This window comes from Telopea speciosissima, chromosome 6 (assembly GCF_018873765.1).
Source record: "Telopea speciosissima isolate NSW1024214 ecotype Mountain lineage chromosome 6, Tspe_v1, whole genome shotgun sequence".
In the NCBI taxonomy this organism is placed as follows: domain Eukaryota; kingdom Viridiplantae; phylum Streptophyta; class Magnoliopsida; order Proteales; family Proteaceae; genus Telopea; species Telopea speciosissima.
Genome location: NC_057921.1, coordinates 53,630,107 through 53,648,229, shown reverse-complemented (window position 1 = coordinate 53,648,229; position 18,123 = coordinate 53,630,107). Strand labels below are relative to the sequence as shown.

At 39.5% G+C, this 18,123-nt stretch overlaps 1 protein-coding gene and 1 long non-coding RNA gene across 2 annotated transcripts; one reads left to right on the top strand and one right to left on the bottom strand.

The window, feature by feature from the left end:
• Positions 1–1,191: 1,191 nt before the first annotated feature.
• Positions 1,192–17,781, top strand: LOC122664191 (putative ABC transporter C family member 15). Its single transcript, XM_043859906.1, has 11 exons — positions 1,192–1,361; positions 2,754–5,104; positions 5,598–5,684; positions 5,808–6,458; positions 7,567–7,731; positions 7,934–8,228; positions 8,583–8,797; positions 16,438–16,743; positions 16,951–17,014; positions 17,098–17,337; positions 17,459–17,781. The coding sequence occupies exons 1-11, from the start codon at positions 1,334–1,336 to the stop codon at positions 17,599–17,601; spliced, it is 4,545 nt and encodes a 1,514-aa protein (XP_043715841.1). The 5' UTR covers positions 1,192–1,333; the 3' UTR covers positions 17,602–17,781.
• Positions 2,572–8,088, bottom strand: LOC122664192. Its single transcript, XR_006333307.1, has 3 exons — positions 7,947–8,088; positions 7,542–7,715; positions 2,572–2,625 (listed from the first exon to the last, which is right to left on the bottom strand). It is a non-coding gene; the product is annotated as an uncharacterized LOC122664192 (long non-coding RNA).
• Positions 17,782–18,123: the final 342 nt, after the last annotated feature.

Here is an 18,123-nt window from a genome sequence, read left to right as displayed (position 1 = left end):
AGAATTTCTCTGCCCCTGACTACCTACTCTGGTTTCACTGAAGCTCCATAAGAAATGCAGCAAAGATGACATCCTGAAAGAAAAAAAATATATATCTAAAACTTGTATTTTGCGGATTGATATAATTACTATTGGGTTGTGTTTTGAACTCATTACATGTACAGAGTAAAATTGTAATTTTGTGGGGATTAGGGTTTTTTAAGTTTTCTATATAGTTCTCTCAGATGAATGTAAGTATTTATGTCAGACCATGTTAAATTTCTCGTGTTATATGTAATTATTTATTGATTTATTCCTTGTGATTGCGCATTCATCCCCAACATAGGTACCTATTCTTTATTCAATATGCAAGATTAAAGATGAGATCCATCCAAAATTACTCCATATGGTTTGGAATCCCAAAAATTCTCAACCAGTAAACCCTAATGCAGCAAAGATGACATCCTGAAAGGAAAAAAAAATATATCTAAAACTTGTATTCTATGGATTGATATAATTACTATTGGGTCGTGTTTTGAATTCATTACATGTACAAAGTAAAATTGTAATTTTGTGGGGATTAGGGTTTTTTAAGTTTTCTATATAGTTCTCTCAGATGGTCGGACCACATTAAATTTCTCGTATCATATGTAATTATTTATTGATTTCTTCCTCATGGTTGCGCATTTGTCCCCAACATAGATTACCTATTCTTTATTCAATATGCAAGATAAAAGATGAGATCCATCCAGAAATATTCAATATGGTTTGGAATCTCAAAAATTCTCAACCAATAAACCCTAAAGGCCTATACACTTCACTCCTTTCCATGCTGGAGTAGCACACACTAACTGTGGGTTCAAATAAAAGTGAGCCAATAACAAACCCTTTCTCTGAGTCTCTCTCTCTCTCACTCAAGTGGTAGTGCGCACAGCACACTTGAAACTTTATGGAGTTATCTCTCTGGTGCTCACAGTGTTAGTGCGCAGCACACTTTTAAATCTTTATTGAATCATTCATTAGTTTTTGTTTGCTTCACACACTAAGGCTATAAAACGTGAAATCCTATTCCAACTTGGCTCTTCCCTCCATTACATGAACGACTTGCAAAGAAAAAAAAGATCCCTCTCCATTATCTTGAGCTATCAGAATCTGTCCTCCCTCTCTTCCACTTTCTTCCATTCTACTTCTCTTTGCAACCATAAAACCTGAAATGAACACTCTTTTGTTATAAGGTACTGGGAGGCTTCTCTTTCTTATCTTAGACCCATTAGAGCATCACTAAATGGAAGACTCTTGAGCCATTGACAAGCATTATTCCTGCTGCTTGTGGAGCAAAGTGTTGCACGCAAATATGTTTGGTTTAAACAGTACTGCAACAAGTAAGCTCTCTCCCTGTGTTATTGGAACTGATGTAAATGTATGTTTATGGAAGCAAAAGAGAAAAACCAAGTTCTTCTAGGAATTCATAGGCCTCTTAGACTGGTTATTTCCGTGGTTTCTTTGGTTTGTGGGTGCTTTCAGGAGGTTGCATCTATGCAGACATAAAAATGAATTATGAACTACAGGCACAATTTTCTGCATCAATAAACTTTAACTTCTGGTGGTGATTTGTTATTCTATAGTCTGTACATGCTATGGACATCTTGTTAAACATTTATCGACAGTTCTGTAGAAATACACAAGCCAAGCACTTGTTAACTGACTCTGTTTGCATGAGTAACTAGAAGTTTAAAGATTATTGTAATAGAAAGATCTTGTAGTAAACACTAGGATTCCAGGAAGGTTGTGTTTATGGACGAATTCCCATTTACAGACTAGTAGATGGCAATATGAAAACCTCCATGAAAATAGTTCCAGACCCTGAGTAAACTGGAGGCACTAATGCCTCAGAAGGTTACACCCAGAGTTTCTAAAACCATAAATTGACAAAGAAATTGTTCCAGGTAAAACAGAAACAATCTAACCCTGTTCTTCATAGGAGCTCCGGGTTGACTTACTGAAAAATGGTTTATCTCCTTGCAAGTGTGATATGAGTACCACTGTAGCTCAGATAGACTTTCTTCTTCTATATAACAAATACTATTTCCACTATCTACCTACTAGAATGGGTCTATGAACTAAGAGAAAGAACTAAAATTATTCTTCTCGTGCTTCATTTGACAAAACTAATCTTCTAGCATCAGCAAATCTAAATAGTAACCGAGTTTGTTTTATCCAAAGTCACCCTTCTGAGGAGAATACAGAGGTGCGAATTTCTCTGCCCCTGGCTACCTACTCTGGTTTCACAGTTGCTCCAAGGGATGTCAACCTGGGGATGCAGCAAAGATGGCATCCAAAACAGATACCTAGTCTTTATCCAATATGCCTAGAGGATGAGATCGCTATGGCAAGATCACTGAACTAGGACATCAAGTTTCTTGTCCAGGATGTGTCCATGTCCTCCCTTAACTTTAGCATCCCCCAAAATAGAACATTGCTTCTTTTTTTTTAGGGTCTTTTAATAAGTTACAAGCATGTATTAATTGACAATTAATCATGAACTCCATAAGAACTAACCACTATGGTACATTTAAGCAGATCAATCTTACTATGTCAGATATCCATCTCTTAGAGATCATTGACTACATATTACTGCATATGACCCTGAAATTTGACTTTAGGAAGCTACCATGACCAGTGATTGAATGGTTATAATAAAAATAATAATGGAAGCTGATATCTCCTCTCTCAAATGCTTTCCTGATCTAATATTGTTGCTTCATGTGCATCAGATTTGGAAATCCTTCAACATTGGGGAGCACAGGTAAAGTTAAGCTCACCTTGTTTCTGGGAGAAAGTCAGCATAGTTCTCCATGTTGGGATCCTTGGAAGCTTATTAGCCTATTTTGTACAAAAAATTATATGTCAGTCATGCATACGAAGATCAAATCCTACAGAGAAAAGCACAGAGACGTACCCCGTTATGGTCAAACATGGCCTCACGTACAAAGCCAATATAGGTTGCAATACTCTGCTACTGGGAAGCCATTTGCTCATTATCCTGATGTTGTTGAATGGTTGTGGGACCCATTGCAAATCTAAAAAGTCGGTTATTCTGGAAGAAATCATGCAAGTGTCATCATGGTTGATTTCACTAATTGCAGTTCTAAATACATGGAAAACAAGGTCAACAAAACTTCCATGGTTTCTAAGAGCTTGGTGGACATGCAGCTTCTCATTGTCCATTATTTTCACAGCTCTTGATATTCACTACATTCTTATCAAGAAGGGTTATCCTGAGGTAGCAGATTACATTGACTTCTTCAGTCTCGTTCCCTCCACCTATCTGTTTGGTATTTCACTAAGAGGGACCACAGGCATCAGCTTCTTCAAGAATGGCATCACTGACCCACTTCTTAATGGAAAAGCTGAAAATAAAGCAGAGGGAAAAAAGGATTCTCTATATGGACAGGCTGCTATTCTCCAACTCATTACCTTTTCTTGGCTTAACCCATTGTTTTCAGTTGGGATCAAGAAACCACTTGAACAGGATGATATCCCAGACGTTGATACAAAAGACTCTGCTAGGTTCGTCTCCCGTTCATTTGATGAATGTCTAAATCATGTCAAGGAGAGTAACGGCATTGCAAATCCATCCGTCTTTTACAAGGCTATCTTTCTGTTTATCAGGAAGAAAGCAGCAATTAATGCAGCATTTGCCATCATCAACACTGGAGCATCATATGTTGGACCGTACTTGATTGATGACTTTGTGAAGTTCTTAAGTGATAAGAGACAACAGAGATTAGAGAAGGGGTACTTTCTTGCAGTAGCATTTCTAAGTTCCAAAATGGTTGAGACTGTCGCAGAGAGGCAGTGGATCTTTGGGGCCCGACAACTCGGTCTTCGCCTTCAAGCAGCTCTCATGTCCCACATTTACAAAAAGGGCTTACATCTATCAAGCCAGTCACGCCAAAGCCATACTAGTGGAGAGATCATTAATTATATGAGTGTTGATATCCAACGTATTACAGACTTCATCTGGTATCTGAACATAATTTGGATGTTACCAATACAAATTTCCTTGGCGATCTACATTCTACATATGAATCTGGGTCTTGGATCCCTGACAGGATTATTGGCAACAGTGATGGTCATGGCCTGCAATATACCCCTTGCAAGAATACAGAGAAGGTTCCAGTCCAAGATCATGGAAACAAAGGATGAGCGGATGAAAGCTACATCAGAAGTTCTCCGCAACATGAAGACTCTGAAACTCCAAGCTTGGGATACTCGGTTTCTCCACAAAATAGAAAGCCTGAGAATAGTTGAGTATAACTCGTTATGGAAGTCATTACGGTTGGGAGCCATCTCAGCATTTATCTTCTGGGGATGCCCCACATTCATTTCGGTCGTGACATTTGGAACATGCATGCTTCTGAGAATCCCACTCACAGCTGGGAGAGTCATATCTGCATTAGCAACCTTCCGAATGTTGCAGGATCCAATCTTCAATCTACCTGATTTACTCTCAGTGATTGCACAGGCTAAAGTTTCAGTTGACCGAGTTGCATCATACCTGCAGGAAGATGAAATTCAACCAGATGCAGTTTTTCTTGCACCAAAAGATGAATCAGGATTTGAGATTGAGATTGATAATGGGAAATTCAGCTGGAATCCAGAATCAAGAAGCCCAACTCTTGACAGAATAGAGTTGAAAGTGAAGAGGGGGATGAAAGTGGCCATTTGTGGGACAGTAGGATCAGGAAAATCTAGTATGCTTTCTTGCGTACTTGGAGAAATACCAAAGCTGTCGGGAACGGTAAAGATTATGGGAACTAAAGCATATGTTCCCCAGTCCCCCTGGATATTGTCAGGAAATGTCAGAGAGAATATTCTCTTTGGAAATCCCTATGACAGTGCCAAGTATGAGACAACAATTAACGCTTGTGCCTTGGAATTGGATTTTGAGCTTTTCTCCTCTGGTGATCTAACAGAGATTGGAGAAAGGGGAATTAATATGAGTGGAGGCCAGAAGCAAAGAATACAAATTGCGCGTGCAGTCTATCAGGATGCTGATATATATCTTCTTGATGACCCTTTCAGTGCTGTTGATGCTCATACAGGCACCCAACTCTTTGAGGTTAGTTTTCTTCCTACTATCATAAATTCAGACTTAGGTTTGATGGCTCAGACAGGGTTTCAGTTGCTACAAGCCAACCATCCTCTACCAAGATTAGCAATGCCTCAGTCGAGAAAAAGTATAATATAGTTAAGGCTCAGAAGAACTGGGCTCCTCAGTGCTGCATCAGTAACAGCCTTGACCCATGGTGAGATAGAGAATAGCTACCAAATCATTGGACCCAGATCTTCTAAACTACCCTAGACTACCACTATTAACCTAGCATAAGTATGGCATGGGAACACTTATTTAGGAGCTCAGGCAAGTTCAGCACCTATGTGCATACCTGAATTCTTCTATAGTAACCCTGCCAGATTTGTTCTAGGTTCGTGAGTTGTAATCGACCAGGGAGTTGGGGGGGGGGGGGGGAGAGGGGTAAGTTTTTGAAAACTACCATCACAGACTGCCCAATAGTTTATATATCTTCATCATTTTCTTTGTATATTCTGTGCAGAACTGTCTAATGGGGATTCTTAAAGACAAAACTATACTTTATGTGACACATCAAGTTGAGTTTCTTCCAGCAGCAGACCTCATTCTGGTATACGAAATACACAAATAACTTAATCTTTTTTGTGTCTCATTTTATTAAGGCAACAAAATACCCATAGTTTCTAGTACTTTTAAAAAGGAACCAATGATGACAGACAATGATGTTTAACAGGTAATGCAAAATGGAAGAGTCAAACAGGCAGGAAGGTTTGAACAACTAATAAAACAGAACATTGGATTTGAAGTTTTAGTTGGTGCACACAGCCAAGCTCTAGAGTCGATTCTCACAGTCGAAAATTCAAGCAGAACATCTGAAAGACCAGTATCTGATGGAGAAGTTGATGCTGAACCAACCTCAACTACAGGGCTTTTGAATGGTCAGCATGACTCTGAACATAATCTTTCTCCAGAGAAAACAGAAAATGGAGGGAGATTAGTACAGGATGAAGAGAGAGAGAAAGGAAGCATTGGAAAAGAAGTCTACTGGTCTTACTTGACTGCAGTGAAAGGCGGAGCCTTGGGCCCTATCATAATCCTGGCACAGTCGCTCTTCCAAGTATTACAGATAGCAAGTAATTATTGGATGGCATGGGCTTCTCCTCCTTCAACAGAGGCTGAACCTCTAGTGGGGTTGAAAATTCTATTCCTTGTTTATATAATTCTATCTGTTGGAAGTTCACTTTGTGTGCTGGTCCGAGCCACGCTACTTGCAATAGCCGGCCTTCTAACCTCACAAAAGCTCTTCACGAAGATGCTGCATAGTGTATTTCGAGCTCCAATGGCTTTCTTTGATTCAACACCAACTGGAAGGATATTAAATCGGGTCAGTAACATACATTCATCCAATTTATGTTTGAATTCATAGGAATGCTTAAGAATTTCATATATCAGAGCCACTGTGTTCATGGATGGTTGGACTAGATGGTCCGACTATGCTGGGACCATTCAAAGTGTCACCCACAAGACAAAGACAATCCCTTCCAACCCTAGGACTGGAGGACCTCCAAGGACAGTTGACCGATCAACGTCCAATCTCATCTGAACAATCAGTCTATCCAACCTTTCGAACCAGATGGCAAATGTGATTCTTATTAAAAAAATAAGAACAGATACAAGCAGCATATGAGACTTGCTCGTGATGCCAAAATTATCAAACCCACCCTCTTACCATCACAGAAGGTGTTTTACTTGCTTCTCAGTTGTGAACGTTTAAACAATATACTATTACTCAGCAAACATTGCACTTCTCTATTTGGACTTTCTGTCATGCTTGACAGATGGTTGGACCACTGACTACCAGGCCAGAACAGTCTGACATCCAGTCCAATTTTAAAAACATTGATTGGAGCATTACTTACTGATTTCTAATATCAGTTCAGAGGAACTAATACAGTATGTCAGAGTATCTTAATTTTTTTTCCCCTGTGAAAATTAAAGAAAGCAAAATTCAGGAGACTGGAAATAAGTAAAGGAAAACAACGTAATAGGGGAGAAAATGGGGAAAAACAAAGCTGCATAATGAATTATACTAAAAAGTTCAAATATCATTTGGAGGCACTAATTATATTAAAAGCAGCCACATACCTAAAACAGAGGAATACCAGAAAGTGCTTCTGACTTCAGATCTCAATTTAACAAATCATAGTTTCTCACTTATATTTTCACTATTTGAGCTTTAAAGGAATACAGAAAACCCTTTTGAGCCATGAAGCTTGTTTCTTACCTAGACAATCACTGAAGGGATCTTCCTGAGACTCTTTGTTTTATGGTACCAACCATATGCTAATACAGATTGAGAATATATGTAAGGGCAATTCCCATATCATTATGAAGCAAACATGTGTATGCGTTTCTATACATATATATATATATACAAACTAAGGTATACATAACCCGGCTAACTTACTAATATCCTTTTTATGTAATTGCAGGCTTCTACAGATCAAAGTGTGCTAGACTTGGAAATAGCAGGCAAATTAGGTTGGTGCGCATTTTCAATAATACGGATTTTGGGGACTATCGCTGTGATGTCACAGGTAGCATGGCAAGTGTTTGCGGTCTTCATTCCAGTTACAGCAATCTGCATATGGTACCAAGTAAGCTGTTATTTCAACTGTAATTGTTATTCCATCAAACAACGATTACAAATGCTTTGATCTTAATCTTTGTAATTGAACTAGGAAGAATTTTGTAAGTGGGCATCTGCATATTTTTTGTTCTTGAAGTATTTCCCATTCACTATCCAATTCTTTCTTCTCAAAAATTTTCCCTTTAACCATTTTTTGGGGATCACTGCAGCAATACTATATACCAACTGCAAGAGAACTGGCCCGCCTTGCTGGGATTAAAAGAGCACCAATTCTCCACCACTTTGCAGAATCACTAACGGGAGCAGCAACAATCCGAGCTTTCGACCAAGAAGGCCGTTTCACTAATGCAAACCTCAGCCTTATTGATGACCACTCTAGGCCCTGGTTCCATAATGTGTCAGCAATGGAGTGGCTTTCCTTCAGACTAAACTTACTGTCCAATTTTGTCTTCGCATTCTCATTGGTTTTTCTTGTGAGCATCCCTGAAGGAATAATTAATGCAAGTAAGGATCATAATTATATTTCAGTAGAAATTTTCATTGATTAGTGAACCATATATACAATTTAAAAATGGTACACCAGTAGGCATCATAGAAATCAAATGTGTCAGACAAAAGAAATATCCCATGCACACACAGACACACAAACACACATACACAAAATACACACATACTAACACAAAAAGCAAAAAATAACTTACGAATTTTGCAGCATAAAGCTATAATTGGTCCCACCTTTTGCATCTTATGGTTAACCAAATGAGTTACTTTGAATTTTCTTTCTCAAATTACTGAGTTATATCATCAGTTCTAAATCAGAAGATACAGAGAATGCTTATCAGAACTGGATATATGCAGGCATTGCAGGTTTGGCGGTGACCTATGGATTGAATCTGAATTTTCAGCAAGCCTCAGTTATTTGGAACCTGTGCAACACAGAGAATAAAATGATCTCAGTAGAAAGAATTCTGCAATATTCCAAACTCGCTAGTGAAGCCCCTCTGGTGATTGATGAATGCAGACCACCAAACAACTGGCCACAAATTGGAAAAATATGCTTCAAAAAATTGCAGGTAAAGCATCAATAGAGTAATATTCCTCTCATGAACACTTTGGAGTCTATGTAACAAAGACATGCCTATTCTTCTTTTTCTAGACTAGTCATACATGTTGGACACTGAAACATGTGTCCATATCACCCAAACACTTCATCTTTTTCTCCTTTAGACAAGGCACCAAAAAATAAGGGGAATGAGAGAGGAAGAAAGTGAGCAAGGAAGAGAGAGCTCATCGGAAAAAGATGAAAGATAGTTATGGTTGCACCTAAGTGATTGTCTACAGGAAAGACATAATTATACACAGACACATCCGTGTGTCTGGATATTAGTCAGACAATGCATGTATCTGTGTCCTTGTTATGAAGCTTGGTGTTGGTCGAGCTTCCAAAGCGAGTATCCTATAGGATATAAGAATTAAAAATGAAGGAAGATAGAAATCATGTCATACATGTTGGATACTTAATGTTAAGTGGATCTGAATTAGAACTCTATGCTTGGATGATTAATTCATCCCAAGCACCTTCTTATTTATAAGAATAATAGAATAGTAAAATATGTACATGAGCAATGTGGGACTAAACCACATAATACAAAACTAATTAAATAAGAAAGAAAAGGTCCAGAATACCCCCACGGTATTCTGGCCATATATCTAACACTCCCCCTCAAATTGGAGCATATATATCATGCATGCCCAACTTGACTAAGATAGGATGAAACAGCTTGCTACTCAGTCCCTTAGTGAACACATCAGCCAGTTGATCAGTAGACTTCACAAAAGGAACACAAATGAGGCCAGCCTCAAGCTTCTCCTTGATGAAATGTCGGTCAACCTCCACGTGTTTAGTACGATCATGCTGGACAGGGTTATGGGCAATGCTAATGGCTGCTTTATTGTCACAATAAAGCATCATGGGAAGATGGATAGCAACACCGATATCCTGTAATAATCCTCTAAGCCACAGAAGTTCACACATTCCTTGGGCCATCGCACGAAACTCAGCTTCAGCACTAGACCTGGCCACAACATTCTGCTTCTTGCTACGCCATGTGACAAGGTTCCCACCAACAAAGGAACAGAACCAGAGATAGATTTCTGTCGGAGAACCAGCCCAATCGGCATCGATATAGGCTTCAATCTTAAGGTGACCCGTGGGAGATAGAAGGATTCCCTTTCTGGAGCAGACTTCAAATACCTCAAAAACGACGGACTGCATCCATATGAGAGGAATAGGGATCATGCATGAACTGGCTCACCAAACTCACAGCAACTGCAATGTCAGGTCGTGTGTGAGAAAGGTAGATTAACTTGCCCACTAACCGCTGATAAATACCCTTGTCAACAGGCTCACCCTCTTTCTCCCTAAGTTTTGTAGTAGCTTCCATAGGAGTATCTGAAGGATGACAGCCTAGCAACCCTGTGTCAGTCAATAGATCAAGGACATATTTTCTTTGAGAAAGAAAGATGCCCTTTGAAGAGCGAGCAACTTCTATCCCTAGAAAATATTTCAGAGGACCAAGATCTTTGACCTCAAACTCACGGCCAAGGAGGAGCTTCAAATCCCTGATAGCATCACCATCATTACCAGTGACCACAATATCATCCACATAGACTATGAGAAGAGTTACCTTGTCACCAACTCGTCTGATAAACAAAGTGTAATCAGCATTACTCTGCCTATAACCTGCTAAAATCATAGCCTTGTGAAATCTGCCAAACCATGCCCTAGGTGACTGTTTCAGCTCATAAAGTGCACGCTTCAGTCTACAGACCTTGCCCTTGGTCCTGTCATCAGAGAAGCCTGGTGGAATGTCCATATAGACCTCCTCCTCAAGCTCCCCATGGAGGAAGGCATTCTTGACATCTAACTGTTGAAGATCCCACCCAAGATTTATAGCACAAGATAATAGCACCCGGACAGTGTTGAGCTTCGCCACTGGTGCAAAGGTCTCCTGATAGTCAACTCCATAAGTTTGAGTGAACCCCTTTGCAACCAGACGTGCCTTATATCGATCCACAGAACCATCAGCCTTCTGTTTGACCACGAAGACCCATCTACATTCAACTGGTTTCTTTCCCGGAGGAAGAGTCACAAGCTCCCATGTATTAGTGCTATCATTTCTTCCAACATTGTTGCCTTCCACTTTCCATCTGTAAATGCTTCCTGCCAAGTTTTAGGAATCGAAACAGAAGAAAGAGAAGATACAAAAGCACGAAAAGATGGAGAAAGAGAGCTATAAGAAACAACACGAGATATGGGATGTAAAGTACAAGTCCTAGTACCTTTGCGGTGAGCAATAGGTAAGTCGGAAGAAGAGGGATTACCAGGAGATGGAGGATCTGGATCTGGAGCCGGCAATTGGATGGGTATTGGTGCCAAAGGGGATTGCAACTGCCCTCTGTTGGTTCTGCCCCTTGTGTAGGTGAGTATGTTGGAATTGTCAATTCTCTTCTGAAATGCACCAATAGTTCTCTGGACTGGAGTCAGCTCCCCCTGAATAGGAACATTAACAATACTATTTTCTATGGTCTCCCCGTAAAGGATTCCCATTAGGTGAGGGAGGAACAGTGGAGGAGGTTGGACATCATCCAAAGGAGGTTGGGCATCGATCAAAGGAGGTCGGGCAGCAGCCGTGGGTGCCGTCAAAGGAGGCTGGACAGCAGCCGAGGAAACTCTAGTGGAGGAATCTCAAAGGGCACATCTTCACTAGAACTCTCCCCTTGAAGAGGTGGTGAAGAATAATAAGAAAGGGCCTCGTGGAAAACAACATCCATACTCACCAAGGTACGACGGGAAGGGGGATGGTAACACTTATAACCTTTCTGGGTTGGAGAATAACCCAAGAAAATACAACGGAGCCCACGAGGCTCAAGCTTGCCTGGAGATCTGGTATCCCTAGCATAACACACACACCCAAATACTTTGGGAGGGACAATAAAGGAGGAATGGCCCAGTAAAATATCAGAGGGGGTACGGGAATTAAGAACCCAAGAAGGGAGCCTATTGATGAGATAGGCGGCAGTGAGAACCGCATCCCCCCAATATTGAGAAGGAACATTCCTCCCAAACATCAAAGCCCGGGCCATTTCCAACAAATGGCGGTTTTTCCTTTCTGCCACACCATTCGGCAGGGGTATCAACACAACTAATTTGGTGAATGATGCCATGATCAACCAAATATTTTTGAAATTGTGATTGATAAACTCGGTTCCATTATCACTTCTCAATATTTGGAGAGTAGCCTGGAACCGAGTTTGAATCATCTTATGAAAATGCTGAAAACATGAGAAAACCTGATTTTTAGTGTGCAAAAGATATACCCAAGTGTTCCGAGAATGACAATCAATAAAAGAGACAAACCAACGATGACCAGAAATAGAGGGCTTGCGACTAGGGCCCCAAACATCAGAATGTACCAAATTAAAACAAGAAGAACTCCTTTTATTTGAAATATGATAATTTGAACGTGTCTATTTGGCCAGAACACAAGCCTCACAAAAAAATTCATCCTTAGTATGTAGGGTGACCAAACGAGGAAATAAATGAGCTAAAATTCCTAAAGGGGGGTGACCTAACCGAGAGTGCCACTGGTAAAGTTCAGAAGAGACCAAGGAGTTCTGATGCGGCGGAGAAGGCAATGGTGGTGGAGAGAGCGACCGTCATCAAGCGTACAAGCCACCATGCACTTTACCCAATCCAATCGTCTTCCCGAGGCGATCCTAAAACACACAATAAGATGGAAAAAAGTGACTTTGCGATTCACGATCACGAGTAATACTACTAATGGAAAGAAGGTTAGTAGTAAAATTAGGAATATGTAAAAAGAAGACAAGGGAAGAGAGGAAGTGCGATTGATGAGTCCTTTTCCGATATTGAAGAAAGGGACCCATCACCCTTTGACCTTATCTTTCCCGAGTGGGAGAATATCGTGAAACAGACTAGAGGAACCGGTCATATGATCTGTAGCTCCAGAATCTATGATCCAAGGATGGGAAGCCACAGAGGCACAATGACCTACAAATGGAATACCTGACCGGACAAAGTGTGAACTGAAGGAGCGAGGAATTGGCGATGGCGATGTAGTAGAAGCGGCGTGGAAGTCCTGAGCATACGTAGGAGGGCCTGTAGATCATCCGGATAGACCAGTGTCGATGCAGGAGTTGCGATGATCTCGATCGATGGGCCTTGGTCTTTGTCTTTATCTTTGTCTTGGCACCCTTTTAGCTTCAAAATCAGCCGATTTCCCATGAAGTTTCAGCCTTCTCCTTGGTGTGGTAAGGTTTGTGACAGTACTCACAAACAACAGACCCTGTAGTAGAATCACCAAGAGAAGCAATGCCACTAGGTGTAGGAGTGGCGGGGCAGCAGCCTGGAGAGCGATCTGTCGAATAGGAGGGTGCAACATGGCAGCCCTATGGTTTTCTTCAGAGGAGACTAGGGCATATGACTGTTCAAGTGTGGGAAAAGGCTTGTGACCCAACACTTGAACCCGAATCTGATCATACTCCACATTTAATCCCGCGAGAAATCATAAACCCTGATCTTGTCCATGTGTTGCTTATAAGAAGTAATATCTGCATTTGTACTTGGGTGAAAATCGGAAAAATGGTCCAATTGCGCCAAAGGCTGCGCAAGGTAGCATAGTATTTGGAGACCGTCAATTCTCCCCGAGTAGTGTGAAGGACCTTCTTCGATTTCATATACGGCATCATTGCCAAGCTGTCCATAAGTCTCCTTGCAAGCGCCCAAATTTCCGAGGTTGTATCAAGGAGAAGAAAATTGTGTTGTAGATCTGTAACCATAGAACCAATCAAGTAGGACATAAGAACTCCATTGTTGGCAAGCCACTTGTCTTGAGCAGCCCCAACCTCGGTAGGCATAGGAGTGGATCCCCTAATATGACCGATAAGGCCACGGCCAGAATGGCAAAGGAGGCGAACCTAGACCAAAGTAGGTAATTGGTGCCATCCAACTTGATTGGATTTGGAGAGAAAGTATGATACTCGGTTTGCTGTTTCCATCACCAACATAAGTAGCGATCGAATCCACGAGTCACCCATGGAGACAGTGAAGAATCCCAAATCGGAGAAGAGGGCTGTTGTGAAGAGAAACCAAGAACACCTCCAAGTTAAGGGCTGAAACAAGGATGAAAGCCTTCTAATAATGAAGGAATAAGTGTCTCCAAGAATCAGCAACAGCAGCCGAGAAAACCTTGAGATCGATATTTTCGGGGTTTTGAAAAAACCACGAAATTGCTGAAATCGATAAGATGATGTGAGGCCTGAAAAATGACTGTATGAGGCTGAAATTGCAGGCGAAGGACACTTGAACAGATGTGAAGCACTCCTCAAAAAATCAGAATTAACTGATAAGTGGAACCCCAAGATCGACAATTGTCAGGGTTTTGAAAAAAACCCTGAAAGTGTGAAGAGATATCGATCTTGAGAACTTGATGTAGCTTGATGTAGGTGCTGGAATACTGATCTGCCGCAGGTCTGAAGCTCCAATATAGTGAACAAAATCCTTGTAATATAATGTGAATCTGTCCAATGAAGGCTGAAGTCTTCAATATTCGCAGCAAAGGAGGGCAGCACCTTATCGATCAATTCTTCATGTCATGAAGTGAGGTAACAAGGGAGGGCAGCAGCTGGATCAATAGATCACCTCATCAGTGCTGCCCTATGGGACAAAGAAGAACAATGCAAAACAGAGGAAAGAAGAGGAGAGAAGAGAACAGGAGAGAGATCGAGAATTAGAGAAGGGGAGGGAATCGTGGATGGTTCTAATTCATAACCAGCTCTGATACCATGTTAAGTGGATCTGAATTAGAACTCTATGCTTGGATGATTAATTCATCCCAAGCACCTTCTTATTTATAAGAATAATAGAATAGTAAAATATGTACATGAGCAATGTGGGACTAAACCACATAATACAAAACTAATTAAATAACAAAGAAAAGGTCCAGAATACCCCCACGGTATTCTGGCCATATATCTAACACTTAAATAACTGGAAGAAATTCTGTTAGACAAGAAACTACATGCTCAAGAAATGACAGTATTAGATTTCTAATTCTTGTGCCCTTTCTTTCCTGGGTGAAAGAAATAAAAAAGAAAATGGAAACTACAAAATATTAAAATAAGTTGGCATTGGGAGGGGGTGGGGGGAGGGATCCACCATAAAAATTTCCTACCATTAGAGAGAGACCTAGAAACCATAAAATAAACATGCATATTTAGAGACGTGGAAAGAGAATTTAAGATACTCAAAACAATTATCTATGTCCGAAATTTCAAGAAGAGTCTGATGTTCCTTCCCTCATCTGCACCACATTCTCCATGCTGCAAATAGTCTTCTTTGAATTAGAAAATATATGAAATCTCCAAAAAGAATTCTCAGTGACCTCCTTTAACTATTCAGGATCAAAACTGTCTTCCACTTTGGCTTCTCCTTGCATATTTCCTATTGATCTATACCACAAATAATATTTTCAACGGTATTTAGTAAATGCAAGGATGGGAAAATACAGTGCACAACGTATTCGGAATAATTCACTTTCAGGAGGAATAAAATATAAAATCTATGTATTATATGTAGAAATAAAATATATGAAAATATACATATTTATATAGAGTTCTTTATATTTAGGAATAAAATTTTCAGCATGTTTTGGATTCGAGATGAAAACGAAATTTGCATACAGGTATAATATGTACATCATGCGGGAATTTACTGTCTTCAACATAAATTGAAAAACCATAGGATGATTGCATATCTTTTCCGAAGGCATCATCTATATATATGGTGGTATCCAAAGACTCATTAGTCACCGTGAATTGGTTAGGAAATAAAGGATGATTAACGCACAAATTACCTTGGGTTCCAGGAATAGTCATAGATGCCACATGTAATTATTTAGTTTTCACCTAATTACTTTCAGTAAACAATATGCATGATAAGAATATGTTACTAAGTGCTTATTTATGCAATCTTTATGTTAAATAAGTGGTATGACGCCAATTCTCATAAAAAGAGATATTTTGGATATTCTTCATTCTTTTACTGTGCAAAATTATCACTTGTATGATTATTTCCAAGTTAATCCAATAAATTTGTGGAGTGAGGGTGCTCTATCTACTCATCCTAGACAACTGCTGATGTACAGATTTCATATCCAACCTTCACTCAACATACATGTTCCATGCAAATGATATGCATGTAAAGTGGTCAAGACATACCATGATGTTTCAATCAGGGAGATTTCTGAGTAAAAAGTTGACACCATGGACTGCTATTAAACATCTAGTCTAAAGAGTTTTTCAGTCCAATTGACACATCCTTTTCAACTGTCTAAAAGAATTTTATACATTGGAAGGTCAGCAAGTCTAATTCAGTCAATCATTGGTCTTATAGATCACCTAGGTAGAATCTGCGAATTATGGATTTTTGAAAGTTCAAAATTTTTGTCAATCATTATTGTTGCTGCTTTACAAGATAACTTCTTATTTCACAAATTCTGAGGAATTTTCAATCCAGTGTACTGACAACACCTGAATGGCTGAATACTCTGTTACTTGTCAGTCAGATAAATTAAGTATCTGTTCATTTTGTAGGGGTCTATACTTACAAGCAAGTTCATTCGTGTTACAGATCCGATATGCGGAACATCTTCCCTCTGTCTTAAAAGATATTAACTGCACCTTTCCTGGAAGGAAGAAAGTAGGAGTTGTAGGACGGACAGGGAGTGGAAAATCAACTCTTATACAGGCAATCTTCCGAATTGTAGAACCAAAAGAAGGAACCATTGAAATTGATGATGTGGATATTTGCAAGATAGGCCTTCATGACTTGAGATCCAGGCTTAGCATCATCCCACAAGACCCAACAATGTTTGAAGGAACAGTGAGAGGAAACCTTGATCCACTGGGACAATATTCGGACACCGAAATATGGGAGGTGATCACTTCTATCAATATTCATCATTTAACAAGATTCTTAAAACATGTAGCCAATCTGAGCCGTCACAATACTTATTTATAATATGTAAATTATTTTGTCTTTGCAAAGTAATGGAACAAACCCAAAAAAAAGTGTGCAAGATTTATATGTTTCTCATATTTTCATTCAAAATCAGGATATTTGAGATCTTGTTGAAATTTTCAGGCTCTAGATAAATGTCAACTTGGAGATCTCGTGCGTGCAAAGGAAGAGAAGTTGGATTCAACAGGTCAATAAAACATATGGACTGTAATCAATCTCAACTCTATGGCTTACAAATTTAATTTATTAATATATATATAGTTGTCACAGTGGTGGAGAATGGGGAGAACTGGAGTGTGGGACAGAGGCAGCTATTCTGTCTTGGAAGAGCCTTACTAAAGAGAAGCAGCATTCTTGTTTTAGATGAAGCCACAGCCTCTGTTGACACTGCAACTGATGGTGTGATACAGAAGATCATAAGCTGGGAGTTCAAAGATCGTACAGTTGTCACCATAGCTCACAGAATTCATACAGTTATAGACAGCGATCTTGTTCTAGTTCTCAGTGAAGGTAAGCTTTAATTTGACCAGGTAAAAAATTGAAATTGAACAAATGCAAAAGCAGACATTTAAATTAGTAATTGATTCCATTCTAGCTAACAAAAAGAATTAACTTATTCTTCTGTGAGCAGGAAGAGTAGTGGAATATGATACACCTGCTAAATTGCTAGAACGAGCGGATTCATTCTTCTCAAAGCTAATAAAGGAGTACTCTCTAAGATCACGAAGCTTCCTCAGCCAATCGAAAAATCAAAATGCAGGTCTGATTTCTTAGAATCTACAAATCTCAGAATCTGACTATCCAAAATGAGAGATCATGTATTGAGATGATATACCAGAAACAGGAAAATACAGACAACCGAATGATCACCTGCCTTCAGATGGAGTGATACATTTGTATTATCTTCCCCAATACCCAATCAACAAGAATAAAGTCATTTTTGTTTCTCCTTCAGCATTATGATGAAAACTAATAACAGTAATCATTATAAAAGAATATAAAACTAATAATGATAATCTTCTTCTTCATCTTTAAATCTAAACTGAATGAGAAATCAGAACATACCAATGAGACTTTGGGTGTCGCTAGACCACTTGACTTCTAATTTAGTACTGATAGAATTGACATTGAGACTAAAGAAAGCTTATTTGGCAGCTTTACCAACTTGAGAAGTGAAAATTTGAGTTATTCATTTTCCTCTTTTTTAAGGGTTTTTTTTTTTTTTTTTTTTTTTTTGGGGGGGTGGGGGGAGGATTTTAAACAAAAAAGGGAATGATATATGAAATTTGAATTTTG